Genomic DNA, 22956 nt, shown 5'->3' with positions numbered 1-22956 from the left:
GTGTGATTTTTTTATGGGTTGAATATAAATTAATAGATTTTAAATTATTATATCTAAAAAACAAAAATTAGGGATCCATCGAGCTTTGGGACGGGAAAAGTCTAGAAGTGAACGTCTTTTTATTTGTATATCACTCACGTTTTCTTATATTTATATATCACTCACGTTTTCTGATTCTGTATTTTCAACTTTAATTTGTGTGAATGTGCATATTTTGAATATCACTCACGTTTTCTTATAGTATATTAAATTAATTAAAAATTTACGATTTTGCACACAATGGTGTATAAATAACAAAGATTTAAGTATAAATAATAGAGTAGATCTCGGTCTCACGAACTTGTATATCAACTCTACCGATATTCATAATAATAATTAATACTCTTAGCATAAAAAATAATATTTTTTCATGGACGACCCAAATAAGATATTCAACCAACAAAATTGATCTGTAAGACCGTCTCACAAGAGTTTTTGTATAAATAATATTTATCTGGAATTGTAAAAAGTTAAATTCGAGTAATTAACAAAAAATTATATAAAACTTCGGTTGTGATTTTGCCTTCGTTATTTTGACCAATCTCTTTCTAAAAGAAACATCGATATTTTTAATCGACCAAATCACATTGATAAAATTTCAAGTTATGATCTAAATACAATAATCAGTAACAGTTCCATATATTAATAACCTTCTTCATTTTTAGAGAACTATAATAATTGTTAAAAAGCAGAATATAATCCCAAAAGAGAGAGAGAGAGGCTCAAGATGATACGTACATGAGAAGAAATTAGATTATATATATATTTTTTTTATAAATTTAAACCACAAATTAATGACATAAAGGTTACATATACATTCTAAATTTATCGAGTTCTTGTTTTTTTTTTCAAAATAAAAAATACATAAGGAAGAATATATATAAATGATACAATTAATACTAATTTGATATTCGTTTAAAAAAAGGTTTTATGGACACAAACTAGACAGGAAGTTGTTTAAGCAAATATTCAAGCCGACGCGGTTCGAGTGCAGGATGCAGTAGTGCCATGAATGAAATACTCCAAATTATTTCATATTAGTTGCTTGGTTTCTTGACATAGTGAACTGTTTTAAAACTCGAATGCTTATTGTTTGGGCTAAAAATAATTAATCATGAAGCCCACATTAATCACAAGCCCAATTAAATTGTATAGGCCCGTTAAGTGTGACGGATGGATTTAATCGATTCAAAATCTGGTCAAGAGCGCTAAAGGAGAGAAGAACGTGGGAGGTTAAGATCGTGGCGTAGAAAGCGTGAACATGGATCATGGGGGAGTGGAGTGGAACGCACAGCCAGGGGGAGAAAAGAGATCGGCAGAAGAAAGGCTAGACACACACACAACTCTACACAGACAAAAATCTGCAAAAAAGAAGCTCTCTGCTTCAAGCACTTTTTTTTAAGTTTTCTAGCAATTTACGTCTTCTCATTTTAGATTTCAGCAACAAATTATTATATTTTTCATGTCTTTGATGAATTCCTACATTTTTGTAAATGCAAAACATGTCAGGGGTTTATTTCCGTCACTTTCCAATAGTTTTCTTAATTTTGGCATCGCATATGTTTTAGGAGATTAGAACCAACGATCAAATTTAGAATTCACCGTCGTTTGATTTTAGAAGTTAGATTTTTATCGTTTTCACACAAATCGGTGCACTTCGCACCTGGCACGCCCGCAACACCAAATATTGTGCAAACATATTTTTGGCACGCCCAGTGGGACCATCACTATGCCGCCAAGAAGAAAGGAAAACGTGAATCAGGAGGGTGGGGAGTCTCTGGCGAATCAAGAGGGAACTCAAGCGCCTCAGCCAGAACAACACGTTGTTGAACCACAGGTTGAAGAAATGGATCTACAGATTTCTACTACTAATGACCAAGTCTCAAACAGGGTGATTGGAGAACTGACTGATACAAAGATTGAGGAAATCTCACTGGCATTATCTAAGGCGATGGCTGACTGTTTGAAATCCATTTTGTGTAAGCCGAGTAAGTCCCTTCGAGGAGAGCAAAATACTACTGGCAAAGAGGCTGACCAGGGAAGCAACCAAGTTCATGAATCCGATCAGGGAGTTGGAGACTCAAGGGCTGGCGATCCCCGCCGCCCAGAGTGTACTCTCCCAAATCAGCCCGAAAGAAGGTACACACCACCTCACAAGAGAGAAGAAACCTTAGGAGGGAGAGCTCAGCCATATCCACGTACTCATGGAGTGGGGAGCTCGAAGCAACCAGTTGCTCAAGTGTTCAGCGTGACCAATCCTCTGTACCAACCGGGAGCTTATGATGACATATCGCACATGGATTATCCAGGAGGAGATGGAGGCTTCCCAGGGGGTAATTTTGGTTTAAATGCAGGGTTTCAAGCTCGGGGGGCAAATTACCATCACCAACTCCCCGCTCGGAATTTGCACGGGATTGATCCAGAAATGGTGAGAGAAGCTGTTCAAGAGTTATATGGGCCGGCCTTGAAACAGATTGGCCGCCCAGAGTTCCACAAACCATATCCCGACTACATTGACGTGAATAACCCGTACCCAAGGGGTTATAGAGTGCATGAGTTCAGTTTATTCTCCGGGGAGGATGGCCAGTCCAGCATGGAACACATAGCCAGATTCACCATCCAGTGCGGGGAATTAGCCAACTTGGAGAACTTCAACAATCTAAAGTTGCGGCTATTCCCAAATTCCCTCACTGGAACTGCATTCGCTTGGTATGCCTCGCTCCCCAGAAATTCAGTGATGAGTTGGCAAGAAATGGAAAGACAATTTCACATTCAATTCTATAGAACAGAGCCTGAAGTGTGCATTGCCGACTTATCCAGAGTCACTCAAAAGAAAGGAGAGTCTGTGGAATATTTCATAGACAGGTTCAAGAAGATGAAGAATAGGTGCAAGGTGTTCCTACCCGAGACTGAGTTCGTGAAGATGGCACAAAAGGGGCTAGATTTTGAATTAAGGAAGAAATTCCAGGGAATGGAGTTCAGGGATTTCTTTGAGCTAGCCGCCAAAGTGGCTGAATACGAAGAGCTTTTGAGGGAAGAGTCGTACAAGAAGAAAACTGCTATGGGGTCGTATTATCAAGAGGTGGAAGATGTGGCATTGGCGGAGATTCGGTCAGCTGGTTCTTGCACCGTTCCCCTGCTAAAAAAGAAGCCAGCAGAACCTGAAAAGAATAATAGCTCCCAACTCCCCAAAGACATGCACTATACTTTTGACACGTCAAAGACCGAGGAAATCTTCGATTTCTTGGTAAAGGAAAAATTCATCACATTCCCGCCTGATCATAAGATGCCACCTACAGAAGAGCTGAAGGGAAGAGAGTATTGTAAGTACCACAACTCTTACAATCATGCTACGAAGTCTTGTTGGGCGTTCAAGAATATCTTGCAGGACAGAATTAACAAGGGAGTTGTGAAGTTCCCTAACAAACAAGAGTCTATGGCGGTGGATGACGATCCTTTTCCCCCCGTTGCTTTGGTTAATGTGAATATGACAGATTTGAGAGATCTTCTCAATGAGAAGAGAAGGCGATCTTTTGCAGTGAAAGACCGAGTGATCAAGAAATACTGGATTCCAAAGGGTCAATTGTTTGAAGCTCATGGAAAGCACAGTGTCGATGGAATGCCAATAGCCCAGCAGCGTTTCCCTAGAAGTGTTGGTGAATCCGCGGCCTTTAGGCCGAGGGATCAACATTTTCTTGAAAGACCAGTGATGGAGAAGCAATGGTTCAGAGGGGAGTCATCTCACAGTCATCACCAAAGGTATTCAAACAGGAGAAATGCATGTGAATTTGAGTCAAGGAGGGTGGAAACCAGAAAAGTATCAGCTGATCACGGCAGAGAACGGCGTTCATACGAAATCACAAAAGGAAAAATGATTGAGAACAGTGGAGTAAAGCCAAGATACGTTCTTCCAGCCAGAGGGGAGTTCAGTGAGTCTTGGAGAGTGGCCCAACACAAAAAGTTCCCTAGGCCACCGACTAGGACACAAAAGAGACGACTGTTGAGAGAAAGAGCTATTGCAAGAAGAGAGGAGTTCGCTAAGCTGAAGAATGAATCCAAAACTGATGTTCCAGTCTCCAATGAGCCAGTGGGGAGTAAATCTAAGTTTGGAAGATCGGCTACTGAGGACAAGTTTGTTGAAGACGATGATGATTTATTAAGCGAAGAGGATGATCAAGCAAGGAAATCAATTAATTTTCGCGTTGGGGAATTTCACATCACTGTGGATTGTGCCACTGGAGTGGTGATACTACCCGAGATATTTAAAATGGTAGAAGAAGGGAACGGGGAGTTGATACCCCATGAATCGTCGCAAAAAGAAGATCAGGCAATTAAACTCCCCGAAGGGAGTTCAAAAGTGATTATCAAGGAGGATCACCGAAACAAGCCTCAGCAGGTGATACTTGAAAAGCCTACACCGGCCATGACCAAGCACATAAGGCCGTTGTACATCAAAGCCCACTTGAATGGGAAGCCAGTGTCTAGAGTGTTGATTGACAATGGCTCAGCAGTGAACGTTCTCCCAGTAAGAATGTTGAAAAATCTAGGCAAAAATGAAGAAGACTTGATCCCTTCAGAAGTTTCGGTTGCTGCATTTACAGGGGAAACTACCAAGACCATTGGGGTACTCCCCGCCGATGTTACTGTGGGGAGTATGTCATCTTTATGTGCATTCTTCGTGGTAAACTCCTCCGCCAACTTCCAAGCGTTGTTAGGCAGAGATTGGATCCATGCAAACCAGTGCATACCATCCTCAATGCACCAACTGTTGTTATTTTGGAAGGGGGATGACGTGGAGGTCGTAGAAGCGGATGGACAACCGTTCCAAACAAGTGCAAGTGCAGTAGAAGCCAGATATTATAATGGGGATTTTGGGCCCATCAAAATCCGTAGCAATAGCAAGAAAGAAAATCCACTGTACATGCAAACACCAATTCCAAGCTCGGTGTTGGAAAGAATCCTCAAACCTACCGTTATCGTGCCATCGAGGCCGATAATTCAGCCACTGATTGAGGAGATTGATGATTGATTCGAACCAACGAGGAAAGGAGGTAGCTGCAACCTCTATATGGAAGGCACATGTGCAGCAAGTACTGGAAAAACTAAAGGAAGAGGAAGCATGGGACACTTATGGAACTGAAGTGGTCCAAGAAGAAGAATACGAAAATGATGAGCTCCAAGTCGATGAGTTGTTGATGGCGCCATCTCAACTGGAAGATGGCCAACATGAAGTTCAAGACCCATTGGAAGAGATTAACTTGGGGGAGCTTGAGAATCCAAAAGTTGTATATGTGAGTAAGTTACTGGAAGAGCAGTTGAAGCAAGACTTGATCAGCATGTTGAAGGAATACAAAGATTGTTTTGCATGGGGTTATGATGACATGCCAGGGTTGGACCGAAAATTGGTCGAACATCGACTTCCACTCAAAGAAGGTTTCAAACCATTTCAACAGTCATCTCGTCGCATGTCAAAAGAAGTTGAATTGAAAGTGAAAGAGGAAGTTGAGAAATTGTTGAAGGCCAAGTTTATAAAGCCAATCCGATATACCGAGTGGCTTTCAAACATTGTGCCAGTAATGAAGAAGAATGGCAAGGTCAGAATATGCATCGACTTCCGAGACTTGAACTGTGCAACTCCCAAAGATGTATATGTGATGCCGATACCTGATATGTTAATTGATTCAGTGGCTAAACATGAGTTGTTGTCTTTCATGGACGGATTCTCGGGCTACAACCAAATCAAAATAGCCGAGACTGACACTCACAAAACAGCATTCAGATGCCCGGGAGCTGTTGGTACGTTTGAATGGCTTGTTATGCCATTCGGGCTAAAGAACGCGGGAGCCACGTATCAAAGAGCCATGAACTCCATCTTTCATGACATGATAGGACATCATATTGAAGTATATATAGATGATATCGTTGTAAAGTCCAAACAAGCTACTGATCACATTGAGCACTTGAGGAAAAGTTTCCAAAGAATGAGGCAACATGAATTAAAGTTAAATCCATTGAAATGTGCATTTGGCGTGAAGGCAGGAAACTTTCTGGGATTTCTTGTGCACCAGAGGGGAGTTGAAGTGGATAAGAACAAAGCCAAAGCGATTATGGAAGCAAATCCACCTAGGAACAAGAAAGAGTTGCAACGCTTCCTTGGGCAAGTGAATTACTTGAGGCGTTTTATTTCTAACCTTGCAGGGAAGACAAAGGAGTTTTCACAGCTGTTGAAGCTCAAAGACAACGGGGAGTTCAAATGGGAAGAGTCGCATCAGAGGGCTTTTGATGTGATCAAGAGATATTTAGCTAATCCACCTGTGCTTATGCCCCCCAGGTATGGAATGCCCCTTAAATTATACATCTCTGCTGCTCATGAATCAATTGGGTGTCTACTAGTTCAAAATAATCATGAAGGAAATGAACAAGCCATCTATTATTTGAGTAGATTCCTTACTCCAGTAGAGGTAAAATACTCTGTGATTGAAAAGCTATGCTTAACGCTGTATTATGCATGTACTAAGTTAAGACATTATTTGATTCAATCAAGAGTGTTTGTGGTGGCTAAAACCGATTTGATTAAATACATGCTTAATAGACCCATCCTCTCTGGGAGAATTGGCAAATGGTCTTTAGCGTTGGCCGAGTTTACATTGACATATTATCCCCAAAAATCAGTAAAAGGCCAAGCTATCGCCGATTTTTTAGCTGATCACCCTTCACTTGATGAGTTTATTGGAGAACAGGTTGGGTTTCCAGTTTGTGGAGTTGGAGTCCAACCCTGGGAGTTGAAGTTCGATGGATCAAGCACAGAAACAGCAGCTGGAGCTGGTATTGTGATCACCTCCCCAAGAGGTGTGAAAACCGCTCTATCCTTCAATTTGGATTTCCCATGCACCAACAATCAAGCAGAATACGAAGCACTGGTCATTGGATTGGAAATTCTGAAAGATCTAGGGGCAAGAGAATTATTGATATCAGGGGATTCTCAGCTGGTACTCAAACAGCTGTCAGGGGAGTTCAAATGCACAAGTTTGTCCTTGGCACCTTACTATACCGCCGCATCCCAACTTCTAGATGATTTCGAGGAAGTGTCATTAGTCCACGTCCCAAGACAAGAAAATTGGGAGGCAGACGAGTTGGCACAGGTTGCTTCGGGATTGAAGATGTCTCCAGAACTCACTCACAGACTAGTGTTGATTCAGAAGAAAAACCACCCTTCAATTCAGCAAAGAGGGATTCAGGTAGACACGCTCAACTTGGATGTAAATTTAGCTGGGGATTGGAGGGATGACATGAAAATGGTATTAGAATCAACCGGGAAAGATATTCCACATGGTTTAAAGATGAGAGCTCTTAATTACGTTTTAGTGGAGGGTGATTTGTACAGGAAAGGGTTAGATGGTCTGCTTCTCAGATGCATAGGCTTCCCAGAGGCTTTGGAGATCATGAAGCAAGTTCATGAGGGAGTGTGTGGAGCGCATCAATCTGGAATAAAGATGAGATGGTTGATAAGGAGGTATGGCTACTATTGGCCATCCATCCTGAAAGATTGCATCAAGTATGCTAGGGGATGCCAGCCATGTCAGAAACATGGGAACATCCAAAGAATTCCAGCGGATGAACTTCACAGCGTTGTCAAACCATGGCCATTCAAAGGCTGGGCCATGGACTTAATAGGGAAAATCTACCCTTCATCATCTAAAGGCCACTCGTTCATCCTTGTGGCTACAGATTTTTTCACCAAATGGGTAGAAGCAGTGCCCTTGAAGAAAGCGGAGCAAGGGGATGTTATTAACTTTGTGAAAGAGAATATTATTCATAGATTTGGAATTCCAGAGTCATTGACCACAGATCAGGGAACTATGTTCACAGGCTCAGATATGAGGGAGTTTGCAGAAGACTATGGAATTAAATTGATAAACTCATCCCCTCATTACCCACAGTCTAACGGGCAAGCCGAAGCGTCAAATAAAGTGTTGATAAAGATTCTACAAAAGATGATGGAAGAGAATCCTAGGGATTGGCCAAGGCTATTATCAGAAACTTTGTGGGCATACAGGACATCCAAGAGGACTGCCACTGGAGTGAGCCCTTTTTCCCTTACCTTTGGCCATGATGCAGTGCTCCCATTGGAGATTATGGTGCCATCAATGCGAGTGGCAAAGCAAAATGAACTTTCCCTCGAGCATTATAATGAAGCAATGATCATGGAGCTAGAAGAACTAGATGAGTTGAGAATCCAAGCGTACAATGCTTTGCTGTTACAGAAACAGAAAGTGGCAAGAATCTACAACAAAAGAGTTAACAAGAAAAGTTTCCATGAAGGAGAGATAGTGTGGAAGACCATACTACCACTAGGAACAAAGGATAGAGAGCTGGGTAAATGGTCTCCCAACTGGGAGGGACCATTCAAGGTACATAAGGTGTTAGACGGAAATGCATATTGGCTATCAAGCATAGATGGCCATCCACACAAAAGATGCATAAACGGCAAGTATCTCAAGCCGTATTTTCCAAGTATGAGGGAAGAAGTAGAAAAGTGAGCGAATAAAGAAAACTAAAAGACTGATATTCAGTGGGGAGTTGGCCTTCGGGGCCACTTTCGTATATTTTTAGTTTCTTATTTCAGTACGTAATATGACGTAGGCCTTAGGGCCACTGAGGTATCCGTTGTTTATGTTTCAAACAATAAGATTGTTTAGAGAAAATGAGACTTCATTATTTTGGAGGCACTTTGTTTCACTAGGGAGTTGACCTTGCGGCCACTTATTATTCATTCGGCCCATATTTCTAATGTTCCATTCTGTCATTATATAAATCGGTGGCTTGCATGTGCAGTGACAGACCATGAAGTAGGCTTTCAGGCCACTTGGAATATGGCAGGCAAGAAACACACCGAGCGAGGAGTTGAGCTTGCCAAGCGGAATAGCGGGGAGTAAAAGAAGAACAGAAAAGAACAAGGACGCTATGCAAGCCACAAGAGACCCAGAAGTTAATTTTAGTATAGAAATAGGCTACTCAGCCATTTTTATACTGTTTTTAGCTTCATGTTGTAAGAATTTTATTTGAAGTAGGCTGTATGGCCACTGATGTAAATATTTGTTATGATTCAGAAAACGAATGATTAATAAAAGTCGGCCAATAGGCCACTTTCATCATATTGGATTCATTGTGTATGGATAATGGATCAAGGGAGAGAATAATCTTGAGTGGGGAGTTTTAAGTCAACCTATGGTTTTGATTTGAAGCTATTGAAGTGAGTTGTGTTAAGTTGATTAAGAACGAATGTGAACTCCTTCCAATACATAACACCCCGTACAAATCCACCGTCACCAAACCAACAATCAATAGATAAGAAGCGGAGCCACCGCATGCAAGAACAGTAAGTAAACGTGTATGCGGGAAAGGGGTCCAACTGAAGTGCAAATACGTGTATGCGGGAAAGGGGTCCAACTGAAGTGCAAATGCATATACGTGTATGCGGGAAAGGGGTCCGACTGAAGTGCAAATGCATATACGTGTATGCGGGAAAGGGGTCCGACTGAAGTGCAAATGCATATACGTGTATGCGGGAAAGGGATCCGACTGAAGTGCAATGCATAATGTTAGGGGCGAGGGAATCGTCTTGAGTGGATGCAGCACATAGGAGCACATAAGAGCACATAAGAGCACATAAGAGCATGTAAGGGCAAGACTTACCGGTGTTTCAAAGAGCCCCAAACGACACCAAGGTTTAGGTATCGAATACACCAGAAAATTAAGGCCAACCCATGGCCAATCCATGCTACCTGCTGAAAATAAACATGCCAATGTGCACGAAAAGAATGAACCAGCAAAAGAAGAGATATAGGAATATAAAAGCCCAAAAGCAAGAGTGTGTTCGTAAAGTGTCCTCAAAACAAGTTGCCCTGAACACGACAATCGCTCACATTCATTGCATACTAAGAAACTGAACAAATGAGGAGTCATGGAAATAAAGTGCGGAGCTGCTCCCACTTGGCCAGACACTCGGACTGGGTAATCTCGGCCTCGTGAAGTCTACTGGTCCACATGTGATAATCATTCTTGAGGCCGAAAAGTTGATGGCCGATGGTATGCGAGTTTTTCCTTGTTTCTAACAGAGCTGCTTCCAAATTTTCTGCCTCGTCCAACAAAGTGACCATCCTAGCTCTGCGCCTGTGAATCTCCTCTTCCAATCGCTTGACTTCAGCTTCTTCCACATCATAACTAGCTGTCACTGCGGCGATTTGCTCACGGACCACCTTATCATGCTTGTCCAACTCTTCCTTCTTTTCGCGCTTACTCTGGAATGACGTGCGTTGGGATATCATATCCGAACTAGTAGCAAAGGCAGCGTCTGACTTAGAGAATATAGTAGGAAGATCGTCAAGTATACCAAACTCTGAAGTGGCGAATTCCGAGGAAGTCTTGAGAATAGAGACAGATGACAGCATAGCTAGTCGTTGGGACTCCCCAAGTTGATGCAAGCCAAGGCCAAGGAAATTTCGAATGGCCATCTTTGCATGAGCGAGCGCTTCCACAGACGGTGTACACCTTTCAAGATTGGAAGGCATTGATGAGATATCGTCCGAGAAGCTCAAATCAACCTGGATCTCGGGTTCCCCTATAAGCTTGAGTCGAGCCCTCCGAGATGTCAAATCCTGTCAAATAAACAAAGTCAAGGTTGAGCATAGCAAATACACGGAGGTATTCAAAACGAAGAGAAAAGTTGAGAGAAATTACCATAGAAAGGGTGACCGCAACGGGCAATGAATTGGGAGAATTTGGACTGAATCCAGCAGTAGAGGGGAAGTCCCTCAAGATAGAAGGGTTATCAGTGGCTCTTTCCTCAGAAACATCAGGATTGGTATCAAATTTAACACCAGATATTCCAGCTTGAAGGACTCTCTGTTCAGATGTGGCTGGACTGAAGTCAGTGTCAAAAGCTTCATTAATGTCTGAAACCTCGGGGCTAGAATTCTTGGGGCTCGGTCGCTCAGAGACAAGAGGTGGATCATCTTCACCAAGGATGATGGGGTCATCAACGGTGTTGCTAGGGCCAGAAACCAGTTTAGTTGAATGGCGAGTATGATATCGCCGACCCACCGTCTGGAGCCTACGAGTGATATTTCCTGTCGGAGCAGCTTTAGGAGCGGCTTTAGTCTTCAAGGATTGAGATTTCGGAGGCACTGTGACCTGCTCCTGTTTGAGTTTCAAACTCCCTTGAGTATCCATTTTTGGGAGCTTGACAGACACAGGACTGTCTTCACTCGGAGCCACATCTCGCTTGCGAGCATCTACAAGAAATCACAGAAACAATGCTGGAATAACAGATATCGACAACAAAGCGTTATGTAAACATAAAGAAGGATACCAGACCATACCAGGGTGTCGAATTACTGATGGAATGAGGTCTAGATAGCGTGACTTCCACCAAATAGCAAATGACTCGGCCATCTTTCGGTCAAGTGGCACCATCGGGCTGAGAAACCTCCCGGATAAAGTGGATAGGAGCTGTACGGTTGCCTTGGAAAGTCTCCTAGAGGCGATCTCTGAGACAATATGAGTCAAATCCACCGGGAAAGATAGCGAGGTGTGAGGAACTGCCGGTGAGAGCCAGAATTGGTACGCATATAAAGAAGGATTGTAAAATTCGAACGACCAACTCGACTTGTCATTATATGGCGGGCGTGTGGAAGAACAATCAACTACCAATAATCTGGGATGGATATATCGAGTCAAGATTAGAGCAGCAATCTCATCGGGAGAACGACCATTAAAGTCCGGAAAAGCACCAACCCAGAAAGGCCGGGTAAGGCAAGAAACGCTCGGTCGTGCTGGAAGATTGAGTGTATCAAGCTTCAGCCGCTGCAAGTAATCCATCAGATCAGAGGCGGAAAGAGTAAGGTGGCTCCCCATCAGTGAAGTAATGCGCAACATGGTAGGAGGGCCAGCAAGAAAGTCCATCACGCCAGGAAAATAAGAGAAGGCCCATATTTGCAGAAACCATGATACTCCCCCCAGCTTGGAAATAGGATCGTGCCGAACACACTGATTCAAACTGCGGTATACGGACCCTAGAAGCATCACCGCCAAATTATACACTCTACCGGTGCTGAGGGAGCATGCAAGGGGCAGGTATTCGGATGATGGCTTGCCGGACGAAGGGCAGAAAATGTAATGGCAAATCAAGACCCATAGAAACATGACGTGTTCAACCACAGAAGGAACACCTGTATGCGAGGACCATTCCTTGACCACTGCCCGATAGGAGGGATAGCAGTAACGGGTATGAGCTAAAGTCGGGGCAGCGGGATCATCAATGAAATAGGGGGAGTCAGGCCCAACCACAGGCAACCCGAGGAACAAAGAGATGTCATACAAAGTTATAGACATTGGGCCAAAGGGGAAGATGAAAACATTGCTGGAAGGGGACCAAAACCGGAGAAGACAATCAAATAAAACGGATTGCTTGTTTATTTTCATCTTGGAAGTCACAACCAGTGGCCACAAGCCCTGATGGCGCCACTGCTGCCCAAAATGAGGGGTCAAACGATCTATCCACTCAACCCAACCCTCAGGAACCCGTGGCCAAGATTTGAACTGGGAAGGCTCACTGTGGGGCAATAAACGTCTGGAGAGCAACAAATCCCTCGAGTGTAGTGAAGGCAGGGGAAAGAACAACTGATGGACTGATGGAGGGAATTGATTCTCATGATAGGTAGGATGCCGCACAGGGCCAATAGTAGCAAGAGCCAGAGAAGCAAAGGTCGAGCTCCTACAGTGGAACAAGAGATAAGTTAGAAACATTGCAATACACAAAGGAGACAGATAACCATGAAAGATGCAATTCATACCTAGCTTCAACTTCAGATTTGTGTAAAGCTCCTGGCTCGGATGCAAATGGATTAATAGCTGGTGCACCTACAAGAAATGAGTGGATACTTCAAACATCTCTACCAAACAAATAAACCACAACCCAAGGGCATACCAGATGCATTCGAAGAGGGAATCAAGGGAGTGGCCATCACCGAAGTAATAATCGAAGCAGAAATAATAGCAGGGACAGATGGGACAACTTCCATCGAAGATGGGGTCACCATATTGAGAGCAGTCAGAGGTGGGGATGACGTTGCAGCTGGCAACCTGAAAACCAACAAGGGAGTGAGCAAAAGCAAATTCACATTCTATTTAGTAAACAAATACCACACATACCCGGTGTGTGCGGCCTCAATTTGGGTGGCAACAGGGACATAATTAGAGTCAATGGACTGTTTGGGGTCAAAAACCACTGCATAAAGCAAGAAATGTTCAGAAAAATCAATTGTCACTGATGTACAACACAGGGCCAAATAATGGCCGCTTTACCACACATACAAAACAACGGCTAATGAATGGTCTAACAATAATCCATCACTCCCCACAGAAACCTGACGTCCAAAGAGGTAACTCAGTTACACAGATAAACCCAGTGTCCATCATTTGTTTTCTCAGATGCAAAATCAATACAAAACAGTAAAGAGAATTGTAAGTCAATCGCGACGACAAGCAATATTCAAGGAATCAAGAAACGCTGAGTAATGATTCAAGAAAATGAATGAAGAAATACCCATGGCCATCGTTGAGTTCTGACCGGAGCCGAGAGGAACACTCGCTCTTGCGGAAGGAGGCTGGCCGAAACGCGAAGGTACGCCTGTAAATAACCCAGAGACAACGGCGAATGGATTGGGACCAGGATTGGAGCCGGCGAACGCCACGGGCAATGTGGCAGCGGCGGCGTGAACTTGAGACGTTGGAGAATCCACAGTGCCAGAGTCACGGAGAGGCGCTGAAAGGGAACCTAGAACCATTGGGAAGCCCTCAACAATCGCGGCAGAATCAGCAAGCGCAGCGAGCGGGGAGGCCGAGATGTTGGCTGGAGCAGAAAGGGTACCCTTCGCGTTTGGTTCGGAGGAACTCGCCGGAGAGAAATCTTGAACCATGGTTAAACCCTCAAGCAGCAACAGCGACGGCGGAGGAGCGAGCGGGGAGGGCTTCAGAGCGCAAGAACGCGACTGAGAAACGCCGCAGCGGAGCAATCGGACAGAACGCCGGCACAGAAAAATCGAAGTGCTTAAGGGCGGTGATCTCCCGATGGCAGAGGGGAGCGAAGAGCGGGAACGCGTGAAGAGGAAAGAGGGCCGAAAATTTCTGCTTTGGATTTGAATCTGAATTGGATTTGAAGCTGGGAGGGGAAAGTCGATAGTGAGAAGCCTACCAAGAATTGGGCTAGGCCCAAGACACTACAAAATCATTTTAAGAAGTGCTCGCGGGCCGCATAGACAAATTAAACTTGGATCCTTACAAGCATTTTGGCCCACGGGCCAATGCTTGCGGGGGGCAATTGTTTGGGCTAAAAATAATTAATCATGAAGCCCACATTAATCACAAGCCCAATTAAATTGTATAGGCCCGTTAAGTGTGACGGATGGATTTAATCGATTCAAAATCTGGTCAAGAGCGCTAAAGGAGAGAAGAACGTGGGAGGTTAAGATCGTGGCGTAGAAAGCGTGAACATGGATCATGGGGGAGTGGAGTGGAACGCACAGCCAGGGGGAGAAAAGAGATCGGCAGAAGAAAGGCTAGACACACACACAACTCTACACAGACAAAAATCTGCAAAAAAGAAGCTCTCTGCTTCAAGCACTTTTTTTTAAGTTTTCTAGCAATTTACGTCTTCTCATTTTAGATTTCAGCAACAAATTATTATATTTTTCATGTCTTTGATGAATTCCTACATTTTTGTAAATGCAAAACATGTCAGGGGTTTATTTCCGTCACTTTCCAATAGTTTTCTTAATTTTGGCATCGCATATGTTTTAGGAGATTAGAACCAACGATCAAATTTAGAATTCACCGTCGTTTGATTTTAGAAGTTAGATTTTATCGTTTTCACACAAATCGGTGCACTTCGCACCTGGCACGCCCGCAACACCAAATATTGTGCAAACTGAGGTGGGATATATATTTATAAAAACAATGCAAAACAAGAAAGAATAATATTTTGCATTTTTTTAGATCGATCGGTTCAAAAGATAATATTTCAATTTTAATAATAATATTATTATTATCTCTCCTTATTTGGTACGTGCGTCCTTGTCGGATTCCGTACAGAATAAGGTTGAACTCTTCTATAAGTTCAGGGAAAAACAAAAAAGAAATTCAAAACTTAATAAATCAAAGAAAATAGCACTAATCAACGACAACGAGCATATAATATAAATCATAAAACAAAAATCGTATGAGATGATCTTACGGATCATATTTTATGAAACAAATATCTTATTTAAATCATTCATGAAAAAAAAAAAAGATTGAAATATACTCAAATCAAAGTATTGACTAACAATATTCCCTCGGTCCTTGCACCACAAAAACAAAAAATGGGAATATCTTATCTGAAAAAAAAACAAGGGAGATGCGAATATCTGCTCATAAATTTTCAGCTGCGTAAGGCCAAAAAACGCAGCTAACGGTGTCAGTTCCCCCTAACAGGATGCGTTCAGCAGTTGGTGCAATCCATGTTTGAGTAGGAACCCGGAGTTTTGCCGTTCATAACAAAATCAAATTCAACCTCAGAATTCAACGAATAAAATCAATTCCTCAGAGCAATTCGGTATTCACATCACGCGTGTGTTATTTAATCCAAATATTAGCTATGGTATCTTGAAAGTATTTTGTATCTTGTTCTTTTTCTACGACTATCCTTCATAATAGTAATGCGAATGAGGATAATTCCGGTGACGGATATTTTGTACGTTCCTTGGATTCAACCCTTCGTGTCGCCGATGATGCCCGGCGGGAATAGGACATCCAACAGCCGATGATTCCCGGCGGTGGATTGCCTGTGAGCAACACCGGTGAACCGCTACATGCGGTGCTGTATTGCAGTACGTCACGGCGGAGGGGCTTCTCTTTCTACAAGGTTTAGGAGGTGAGGGAAAATCAAAACACGACATAGGTGACGGCGGAGGAGAGACTTTCTTCGCCGTTTTGATCGGGAAAAGCACGGCTCTGATTTTCATCTCCGGCGAAGCTCTATCATACTCCTCGATCACATTCCTCAGATCCTCATTCGATTTGACTGAAATCAGTACGTCCAAATCTTCACTCGGTAACTTACACGTCAAAATCATCGAGGATCCACATGATTCACCAAATTTCACCATCAAATCTGTTCAGGAACAGAGGTCAACAAATAATTTAGTAATCAACATTCTTCTTCCAAAAAAAAAAAAAAACAACGCAAGACGAGGGTAAGAAAAACGACGCAAAGCACAAAATACCTAAAAAAGTAATCGAACGATCAACGGAAAGAACTCTAGTGAAACCGCCGATGTACCGGAGAACGCCGTCGGATGGGCGAGGGACGATTTTGCCGCCGTAACTGTAAAGAAACTTGATTTTCTCCGTACTGTCCGAGCTTGAATTCATAGCTGAAACAATTCAGCGATCAAAGAGAGAGAAAAGTGGAGAGAGAGTAGAGAAGGCGAGGGCAGTAGCGGCAGCTTCAAGAAAGAGAGGGAGAGAATTCATGAGGTATTTATAGTCCCAGGCTGGGAGGAAGTTTCAAAATTATTAAGAATTCAACGCGGAAAAGTAATACTGGTGAAGTTTGGTGACTTAGTAGTCTAATTAAATATTTGAATATTCGGTGTTGGAAGATTGACTTTAGGTGGGACTTTTAGACAAAAATAAGTCAAATATCACTAAAAATAGGGTATTTTATTTTTTAAATTCAGATAATTATTTAATTAGAAAAATAACCTCTTCATATATATTTAAAATACATTTGAGAATATCTTTTTTTAAATAAATATTTGACAGAAGTTATTTTACAAATTTTCTACTAAAAATCCTATCTCAAGAATTAATACAATGTAAAAGATCATTAATGATAGATAGGATGTAAAACGCTATTTTCTCAAAAAAAATATCCACGCGCGAATTTATCTACGAAAGAATGACTAGGACAATATTCCCCTATGTTTCAAATAAAGCCACGAGTTTTTTTGTTTTTGTTTTTTTTTTTTTTTAAATTAGCATAATTCTATCCAATTTCATACACAAAAAGAAAAGAAAAGAAAATTCGATGCACCAATTTATCCACGAAAGAATGACTAGGACAATATTCCCCATTTCCCCTACATCTCAAATAAACCATAAATAAATATGATTATTATTCATTTTTCAGTATTATTATTTATATAAATAACGAAATAAACAATATATATTAAAATATATATAACAAGTTATACCAAATCTAATGGGCTGAGGTTTAGAATAACGGCCCGCTTAGATTTATTTGTTAAATGGGCTGGGTTTGAAACCTCGGCCCCTTTAACAATTAAAAGCAGGGCCGGGGTTTTTTTTTAAAAAAAAATGGGTAAATTTTGATAATTTATTTATTTTTTCTATTATTGAATTAAAAAACCCGTAACATTGCCGCATGAGAGATGGTGACAAATTCCTCCTCTAGGTCGGAACTTGCTTAGCAACTAAAAAACATAAACAGTCCAGAGAGATGGTGAACTCCGGTGGCGGCGGCGCGTCGCTGCCTGCTTCAGGTCCCGACGCCCGGAAGCGGCGAGTGTCGTACTTCTACGAGCCAACAATCGGCGATTACTACTATGGCCAAGGCCACCCCATGAAACCCCATCGCATACGCATGGCCCACAACCTGATCGTCCATTACTCCCTCCACCGACGAATGGAAATCAGCCGCCCATTTCCCGCTGCCGCCGCCGACATTCTACGCTTCCACTCTCCTGATTACGTCGAATTCCTCTCCTCCGTCACCCCTGACACGCTTCTCGATCACACCCACTCCCGTCAGCTCAAGCGTTTTAATGTGGGAGAGGACTGCCCCGTGTTTGACGGGTTATTTAACTTCTGCCAAGCATCAGCCGGCGGTTCTATTGGCGCTGCCGTGAAGCTTAATCGACAGGACGCGGATATTGCTATAAATTGGGCGGGCGGGCTTCACCATGCGAAGAAGAGCGAGGCTTCCGGGTTTTGTTATGTTAATGATATTGTGCTTGGAATTCTTGAGCTACTCAAAGTACACAGGGTAATCATGCACAGATCAATATTCCCTTTTCTATCTTTTACTGGTTGCTTACGCTTTCATCTTAGGCTTGGCGACAATTAGTTTTGGTCGTGCTCTTGGAAGTCATGGAGCTCTTTGAGATACTACTAGGTTTCAAAATTTCTTTAAGCCATTCAAAACGAGGGACATGTAGCTCCAAAATTTCCTACCTCTTGAAATCGAATATGTTGGTTGGGATTTAAATATTTTTCAGCATTTTGAAAGTATTTTTTGTCAAAGATACCTATATTGCTCCTGCGAAGAACTTTTTTAAAGTTTATGGGATGTTCGAAATGTGTTAAATTTAGATTTCTGAAAAATGTGCCTGACTTAGAATTTTGAAGGTGAGTATATTTTAAAATATGTGGGAGTGCTATCTTAATTTTGAGAGAAGGATGAATCTAATGGACTTTTGAATGGATAAACATGAACTCAAGAGCACTACGAAGCACATAGATAGTATCTTTGACATATATGTACTTCACTTATAAATGTATAATAAATTTATTGTTCTGGCGGTCATGAAGACCTTGATTGCTCTCTGGAGATCATGCGGCTGATGTTTGAGATTTTGTCTGATTCATGGGTACAGTGTTGTAGAAGCCTTGAAAACCTAAAACACAATTAAATGTGAATAAATCTTTATTATAATTTTCACGAACATTTGAAAACTCACAGTTGTAGCACGATTACTCTTTGCATATTGTGGTTTTCCCTTTGTATCTTAATTTCTTTATTTGGATTGTTTTACCTTCTTCCCTTCACATTAAAAAGTGAAAAATTGTTGTCTATGTTTTCTCCTTTTGGTTTGTTTCGAAGTTCTCTTTGAAGCATGGTTTTATCAGCGTCACTACTCTTGGATCCATGTGTGGATGCAATTTTTCAAGGTCTTATATTATTATTTTAGACTATCTTCAACAGCACCAGTATTTGGTGTTTTAATTTTTCAAGATTATTATTATTTATAGTGTTCATTAGATGACTCGTACTTAGGTGAGATGATCAGTCTTCGCTCTTATATCTGGTGGGTTTATGTTCTGAATTATGTATTCTCAATGGCAGCGTGTACTATACATTGACATTGACATTCATCACGGAGACGGTGTTGAGGAGGCCTTTTATGTCACTGACAGAGTGATGACTGTGTCATTTCACAAATTCGGTGACTTTTTCCCTGGAACAGGGCACATCAAAGACATTGGGGTGGCTGCTGGGAAGAATTATGCTCTTAATGTTCCATTGAATGATGGATTAAATGATCAAAATTTTCGAAGTTTATTCCGTCCCATCATCCAAAAAGTCATGGAGGTGTACCAGCCAGATGCTGTTGTTCTTCAATGTGGGGCAGATTCGTTGGCTGGAGATCGGTTAGGGTGCTTTAATTTGTCTGTGAAAGGACATGCAGATTGCCTTCGTTTTTTGAGGTCTTTTAATGTTCCTCTCATGGTTTTGGGAGGGGGAGGATATACAATCCGGAACGTTGCTCGTTGCTGGTGCTATGAGGTGTTATTCTCCTTCTCTCTGCTTATGCCTGTGTATTTTATGATTCTCCGAATATGTGCAATTTCTATGTTGATATAGTTTGTCAACTTGGTCGGTCATAATCACATGAAATCACTAATGTTGAAATTTTTACTCTTGGTAGACTGCTGTTGCAGTTGACGTAGAACCGGATAATAAATTACCGTACAACGATTATTATGAGTACTTTGGCCCTGATTATACTCTTCATGTGGAACCAAATCCGGTGGAAAATCTGAATATGGACAGAGATTTGGAGAAAATGAGGTGAATTTTTTGCACCGAGTTCCATTTGAAATTAGAAATATCATTAGTGAAATCGATAAAAATTTGTTTTTCGATATTTGTTTTACTTTTTTGTGTGTTGTCGAAGTGACTTGAGCATTATCTTTACTTGTCTTCCTGAATAATCCTAGTTTAAATTCAGTTTTTTTTTTCTACTGGCAGCTTACATCTAATAATAACTGTTGGCCCTAAAAGCAATGTTGGTTTTGTATATTTCAATGTAATACTTAGAAACCGATTCTTTAACTGCAAGATTTATGGTAATATGTTGTAATATTTTGGGTTTCGTTTGTTCTTCCTTGAGAGTCCTTGTTTATGTCTGCTTCTATTTGTTACTCTTTTATTCAGACGCATCGTATCTAGGTTTTCCATGAATTTTACTCGTCAAGTTATTTCAAGAGTCGTGTTCAGTTATGTAGATTCATTTTGTTTAGTTTAATAGAACTCTTTTAGTTTGCATTTGGATTTCAGAGGGAATTTGAAAGTAGAGTATGAAATGACTCCATATTGAGATAGATTTGAAGTCTGCTACAATAATTCGAAAAATAACTGTTAAGGATTTAAAATCTATTGTAAAATGAATGTGTCTATCGATCTAAATGCACCCTTACTTTCAGATGGTAATCATTTCTTTTCTCTTTTCTCGTTTAGGAGCAGGAAATACGATTTATTACAATATGCACTGGCTTTTAGATTTCAAATTATTTACTTAGTTTTTTGTTGCCATTGCAAGAATCTTTTAAGGTTAGAAGTGTGTATATCTTTTATAGACTGAAATGGAGCAGTGACCTATTAGGGAGTGACTGATATGTTGACTATTTGCAAGTAACCTTTTTAAGCATCACTTGTATTGCTCGTTGGCCCTTTTTGCCATCTCTTTTATGAATTTTTCATGTTTATGTACTGGTCTTATCATTTTTCTTGTTTATGTTAATGTAAAGATATTCTACCTTGTTAACAAATTTCTCTTGTTTCCTTGAATTTGCAGAAATATGCTACTCGATCAACTTTCTAAACTAGAACATGTACCTAGCGTCCCATTTCAAGTAATGCCTCCAACCACTGAAGTTCCAGAAGAGGTAAGTTTGCTGAGTACTCAACACTCTTCAAATTTAATTTACATAATTCCATGCTCTCCATTTTCAGAGAGAAGAAGACATGGATGTAAGGGAAAAACCCCGTATATGGAATGGTGAATTGGATTATGAGTCTGAAGGTGATGAGAATGAGAATTCTCTGTAGGAAATTTGAGTAAACAGTTATATATATGAAGCAAATGATGTATGAGGTATGTTCTGACCTTGTCATTATGGCATTATGCTAGGTCATTTAATGAAAGCAAGAATTTTCATGATAATATCGATTATTTGCAGCAAAAATTGACGCTGTTAACAAAAAGCAGTCATCACATTTTGAATTGTGAGAGTTGATGAGCTAAGACACTGGGCAAACCTACTTTTATTGACATGTGCATTTCAGAAAAGATTTTAGGTTCTATCTCGTCTTGTCAGTCAATCTCTAATGAGTTGATGATCAAACTAAACACTCTGGAAAATGCTCATGAATCAATGGGAAAAAATAAATGTTATGTACTTTTACTCTTGATATACGTGACTTCATGGTTCTTGGTGGTTTAATATAAATAGTCTCTCAATGCTCTCATATTAAGTTTTTGGGATATATGAGAGAATCTATAAAAAAAATTTGATTTTGTGTATGGATAAAACATTTAAAAGGTTCATATGGTGGCTACTAGTTGATGTTTTGTTATAATTATTTAGAAAAATTATTGGTTAAAATTAGTGATTGTGTAATTATTGTGCCGAGTGTTTGAAAGTGATGGTTTGATGTGTGAAATCATGCGTGGTTTGAAGAATTTGGAAAGAAAATTCAAAAGAATGGGAGATTAGGCTTTAAAAAGATAAGTGGAAAGAGATGTTAATCAGACCAAGTGTGTTGGTATTCACAGGGCAATTATCATTCCATTCACATGTTTTGATATCTTTGATTCGATGGTAAAAGTGGTTCAATGAGCTCTGATGTTTTGGTTGCAGCAAATTTGATGTCATATATCCTCAGAATTGCGTGATGGCTGGTGCCCTTCACAATTTGTCATATGGTTCCATTCTGATCTAAATGCGCAGCATTACTATACCATATGTTTTAAACTTGAGAAGATTGTATCGTGCTTTTGTTGTGAAGAAATGCTACTTGAGAAAACTATTACCATATATCTTGCTCGTACTTGCTACAGAAGATATATATACTACTAAATGAGTACTATACATGCTTAAGTTTCTTCTTTGATAGATAATTTAGATGTGCACAATTATTTTGCAGATGCATTTCTGTAACAAGCTTTGAGTTTGCATCTTATTCCATTATTAATAAATTATGTTTCTTATATATAAAAAAAAAGTTTGCATCTTGCTTCATCAGAAAAAAATGTCAATGGTTGTGAACTATTCTGAGATAATTCCGGTTTTAACTGTCATTAATGTTCAGGGGTTGGGTCATTTGATGCTACCAGTAAGGACGATGCAGACAGATGCAAACAAGATTTTTACTTGAAAGATATTGGGTTGTGGATAAAATAATGATGTATTATTAAGGTTCGCCAACTAGCCCATCTCTTTCATTCTTTTCCTTTCCTGGTGTACAGGATCCAGTTAGTAACCTTGGATGTTTTATCACTTTGAAAATGAAAGCATGTGATTTTGTTGATATTTCTTGCCATCTTTTGTGTGTAGTCCTTCTGCGTCTTCTTTTGTTATGGTTTATACTTATCTTTTCTGTTTGCCATTTATGCTTTTTAAATTGCAAGTTTGTGTGAGTAGGCGGGTTTTTTGTCCTGATCAGTTTTTAATGTAAGTTATTATTTATGAATTTGTCAAAAAAGTTCCGACACCAGAAAATTATGCTGCAAGAAAGGTACTTTAAGAAATGGTCATGCAGTATTGAATGCTTTTGAATATATGTGATGGAAT

General features: G+C 40.7%; 3 protein-coding genes across 6 annotated transcripts; 1 reads left to right on the top strand and 2 right to left on the bottom strand.

Moving 5' to 3' along the window:
• Nucleotides 1–9701: 9701 nt before the first annotated feature.
• LOC140829364 (uncharacterized) lies at nt 9702–13604 on the bottom strand. Of its 3 annotated transcripts, none has more exons than XM_073192537.1 (6): nt 13028–13604; nt 12894–12960; nt 11421–12814; nt 10780–11333; nt 9979–10697; nt 9702–9824 (listed from the first exon to the last, which is right to left on the bottom strand). In XM_073192537.1, exons 1-5 carry the CDS (start codon nt 13137–13139, stop codon nt 10002–10004), a joined length of 2823 nt encoding a protein of 940 aa, XP_073048638.1. In that variant the 5' UTR covers nt 13140–13604; the 3' UTR covers nt 9702–9824; nt 9979–10001. The 3 variants fall into 3 exon arrangements, with proteins under 3 accessions (XP_073048638.1, XP_073048639.1, XP_073048637.1); XM_073192538.1 differs by lacking the exon at nt 9702–9824 and having other exon boundaries at nt 9884–10697; nt 13028–13182; nt 13252–13604; XM_073192536.1 differs by lacking the exon at nt 9702–9824 and having other exon boundaries at nt 9884–10697.
• A 1800-nt stretch (nt 13605–15404) lies between these two features.
• On the bottom strand, nt 15405–16598 carry LOC140829976 (uncharacterized). Its single transcript, XM_073193258.1, has 2 exons — nt 16362–16598; nt 15405–16249 (listed from the first exon to the last, which is right to left on the bottom strand). Exons 1-2 carry the CDS (start codon nt 16507–16509, stop codon nt 15777–15779), a joined length of 621 nt encoding a protein of 206 aa, XP_073049359.1. The 5' UTR covers nt 16510–16598; the 3' UTR covers nt 15405–15776.
• Nucleotides 16599–17511: 913 nt separating this feature from the next.
• Nucleotides 17512–22695, top strand: LOC140829362 (histone deacetylase 6). Of its 2 annotated transcripts, XR_012117448.1 has the most exons (7): nt 17512–18145; nt 19226–19666; nt 19809–19951; nt 20958–21048; nt 21116–21257; nt 22310–22344; nt 22399–22695. XR_012117448.1 is itself a non-coding variant. In XM_073192534.1 (6 exons), exons 1-5 carry the CDS (start codon nt 17600–17602, stop codon nt 21209–21211), a joined length of 1317 nt encoding a protein of 438 aa, XP_073048635.1. In that variant the 5' UTR covers nt 17512–17599; the 3' UTR covers nt 21212–21257; nt 22475–22695. The 2 variants fall into 2 exon arrangements, 1 of the variants encoding a protein (XP_073048635.1); XM_073192534.1 differs by lacking the exon at nt 22310–22344 and having other exon boundaries at nt 22475–22695.
• The last annotated feature ends 261 nt before the right edge of the window (nt 22696–22956 follow it).

The sequence above is a fragment of the Primulina eburnea genome, chromosome 4, assembly GCF_022965805.1.
Source record: "Primulina eburnea isolate SZY01 chromosome 4, ASM2296580v1, whole genome shotgun sequence".
NCBI lineage: Eukaryota > Viridiplantae > Streptophyta > Magnoliopsida > Lamiales > Gesneriaceae > Primulina > Primulina eburnea.
Note: the sequence above shows the minus strand (reverse complement) of the source record. Positions and strands in the feature narration are given on the sequence as shown.

What these genes read in the sequence shown, in the direction of transcription:
- LOC140829364 (XM_073192537.1), bottom strand. Translation starts at nt 13,139, where the DNA reads ATGGTGACCCCATCTTCGATGGAAGTTGTCCCATCTGTCCCTGCTATT. An exon ending in AAATCTGAAGTTGAAGCTAG is followed by an intron (nt 12,815 to 12,893) that starts GTATGAATTGCA and finishes GTTCCACTGTAG; the next exon opens with GAGCTCGACCTTTGCTTCTC. An exon ending in TTGCGGTCACCCTTTCTATG is followed by an intron (nt 10,698 to 10,779) that starts GTAATTTCTCTC and finishes TTTATTTGACAG; the next exon opens with GATTTGACATCTCGGAGGGC.
- LOC140829976 (XM_073193258.1), bottom strand. Translation starts at nt 16,509, where the DNA reads ATGAATTCAAGCTCGGACAGTACGGAGAAAATCAAGTTTCTTTACAGT. An exon ending in TCGTTCGATTACTTTTTTAG is followed by an intron (nt 16,250 to 16,361) that starts GTATTTTGTGCT and finishes GTTCCTGAACAG; the next exon opens with ATTTGATGGTGAAATTTGGT.
- LOC140829362 (XM_073192534.1), top strand. Translation starts at nt 17,600, where the DNA reads ATGGTGAACTCCGGTGGCGGCGGCGCGTCGCTGCCTGCTTCAGGTCCC. An exon ending in CTCGTTGCTGGTGCTATGAG is followed by an intron (nt 19,667 to 19,808) that starts GTGTTATTCTCC and finishes TACTCTTGGTAG; the next exon opens with ACTGCTGTTGCAGTTGACGT. An exon ending in CCACTGAAGTTCCAGAAGAG is followed by an intron (nt 21,049 to 21,115) that starts GTAAGTTTGCTG and finishes CTCCATTTTCAG; the next exon opens with AGAGAAGAAGACATGGATGT.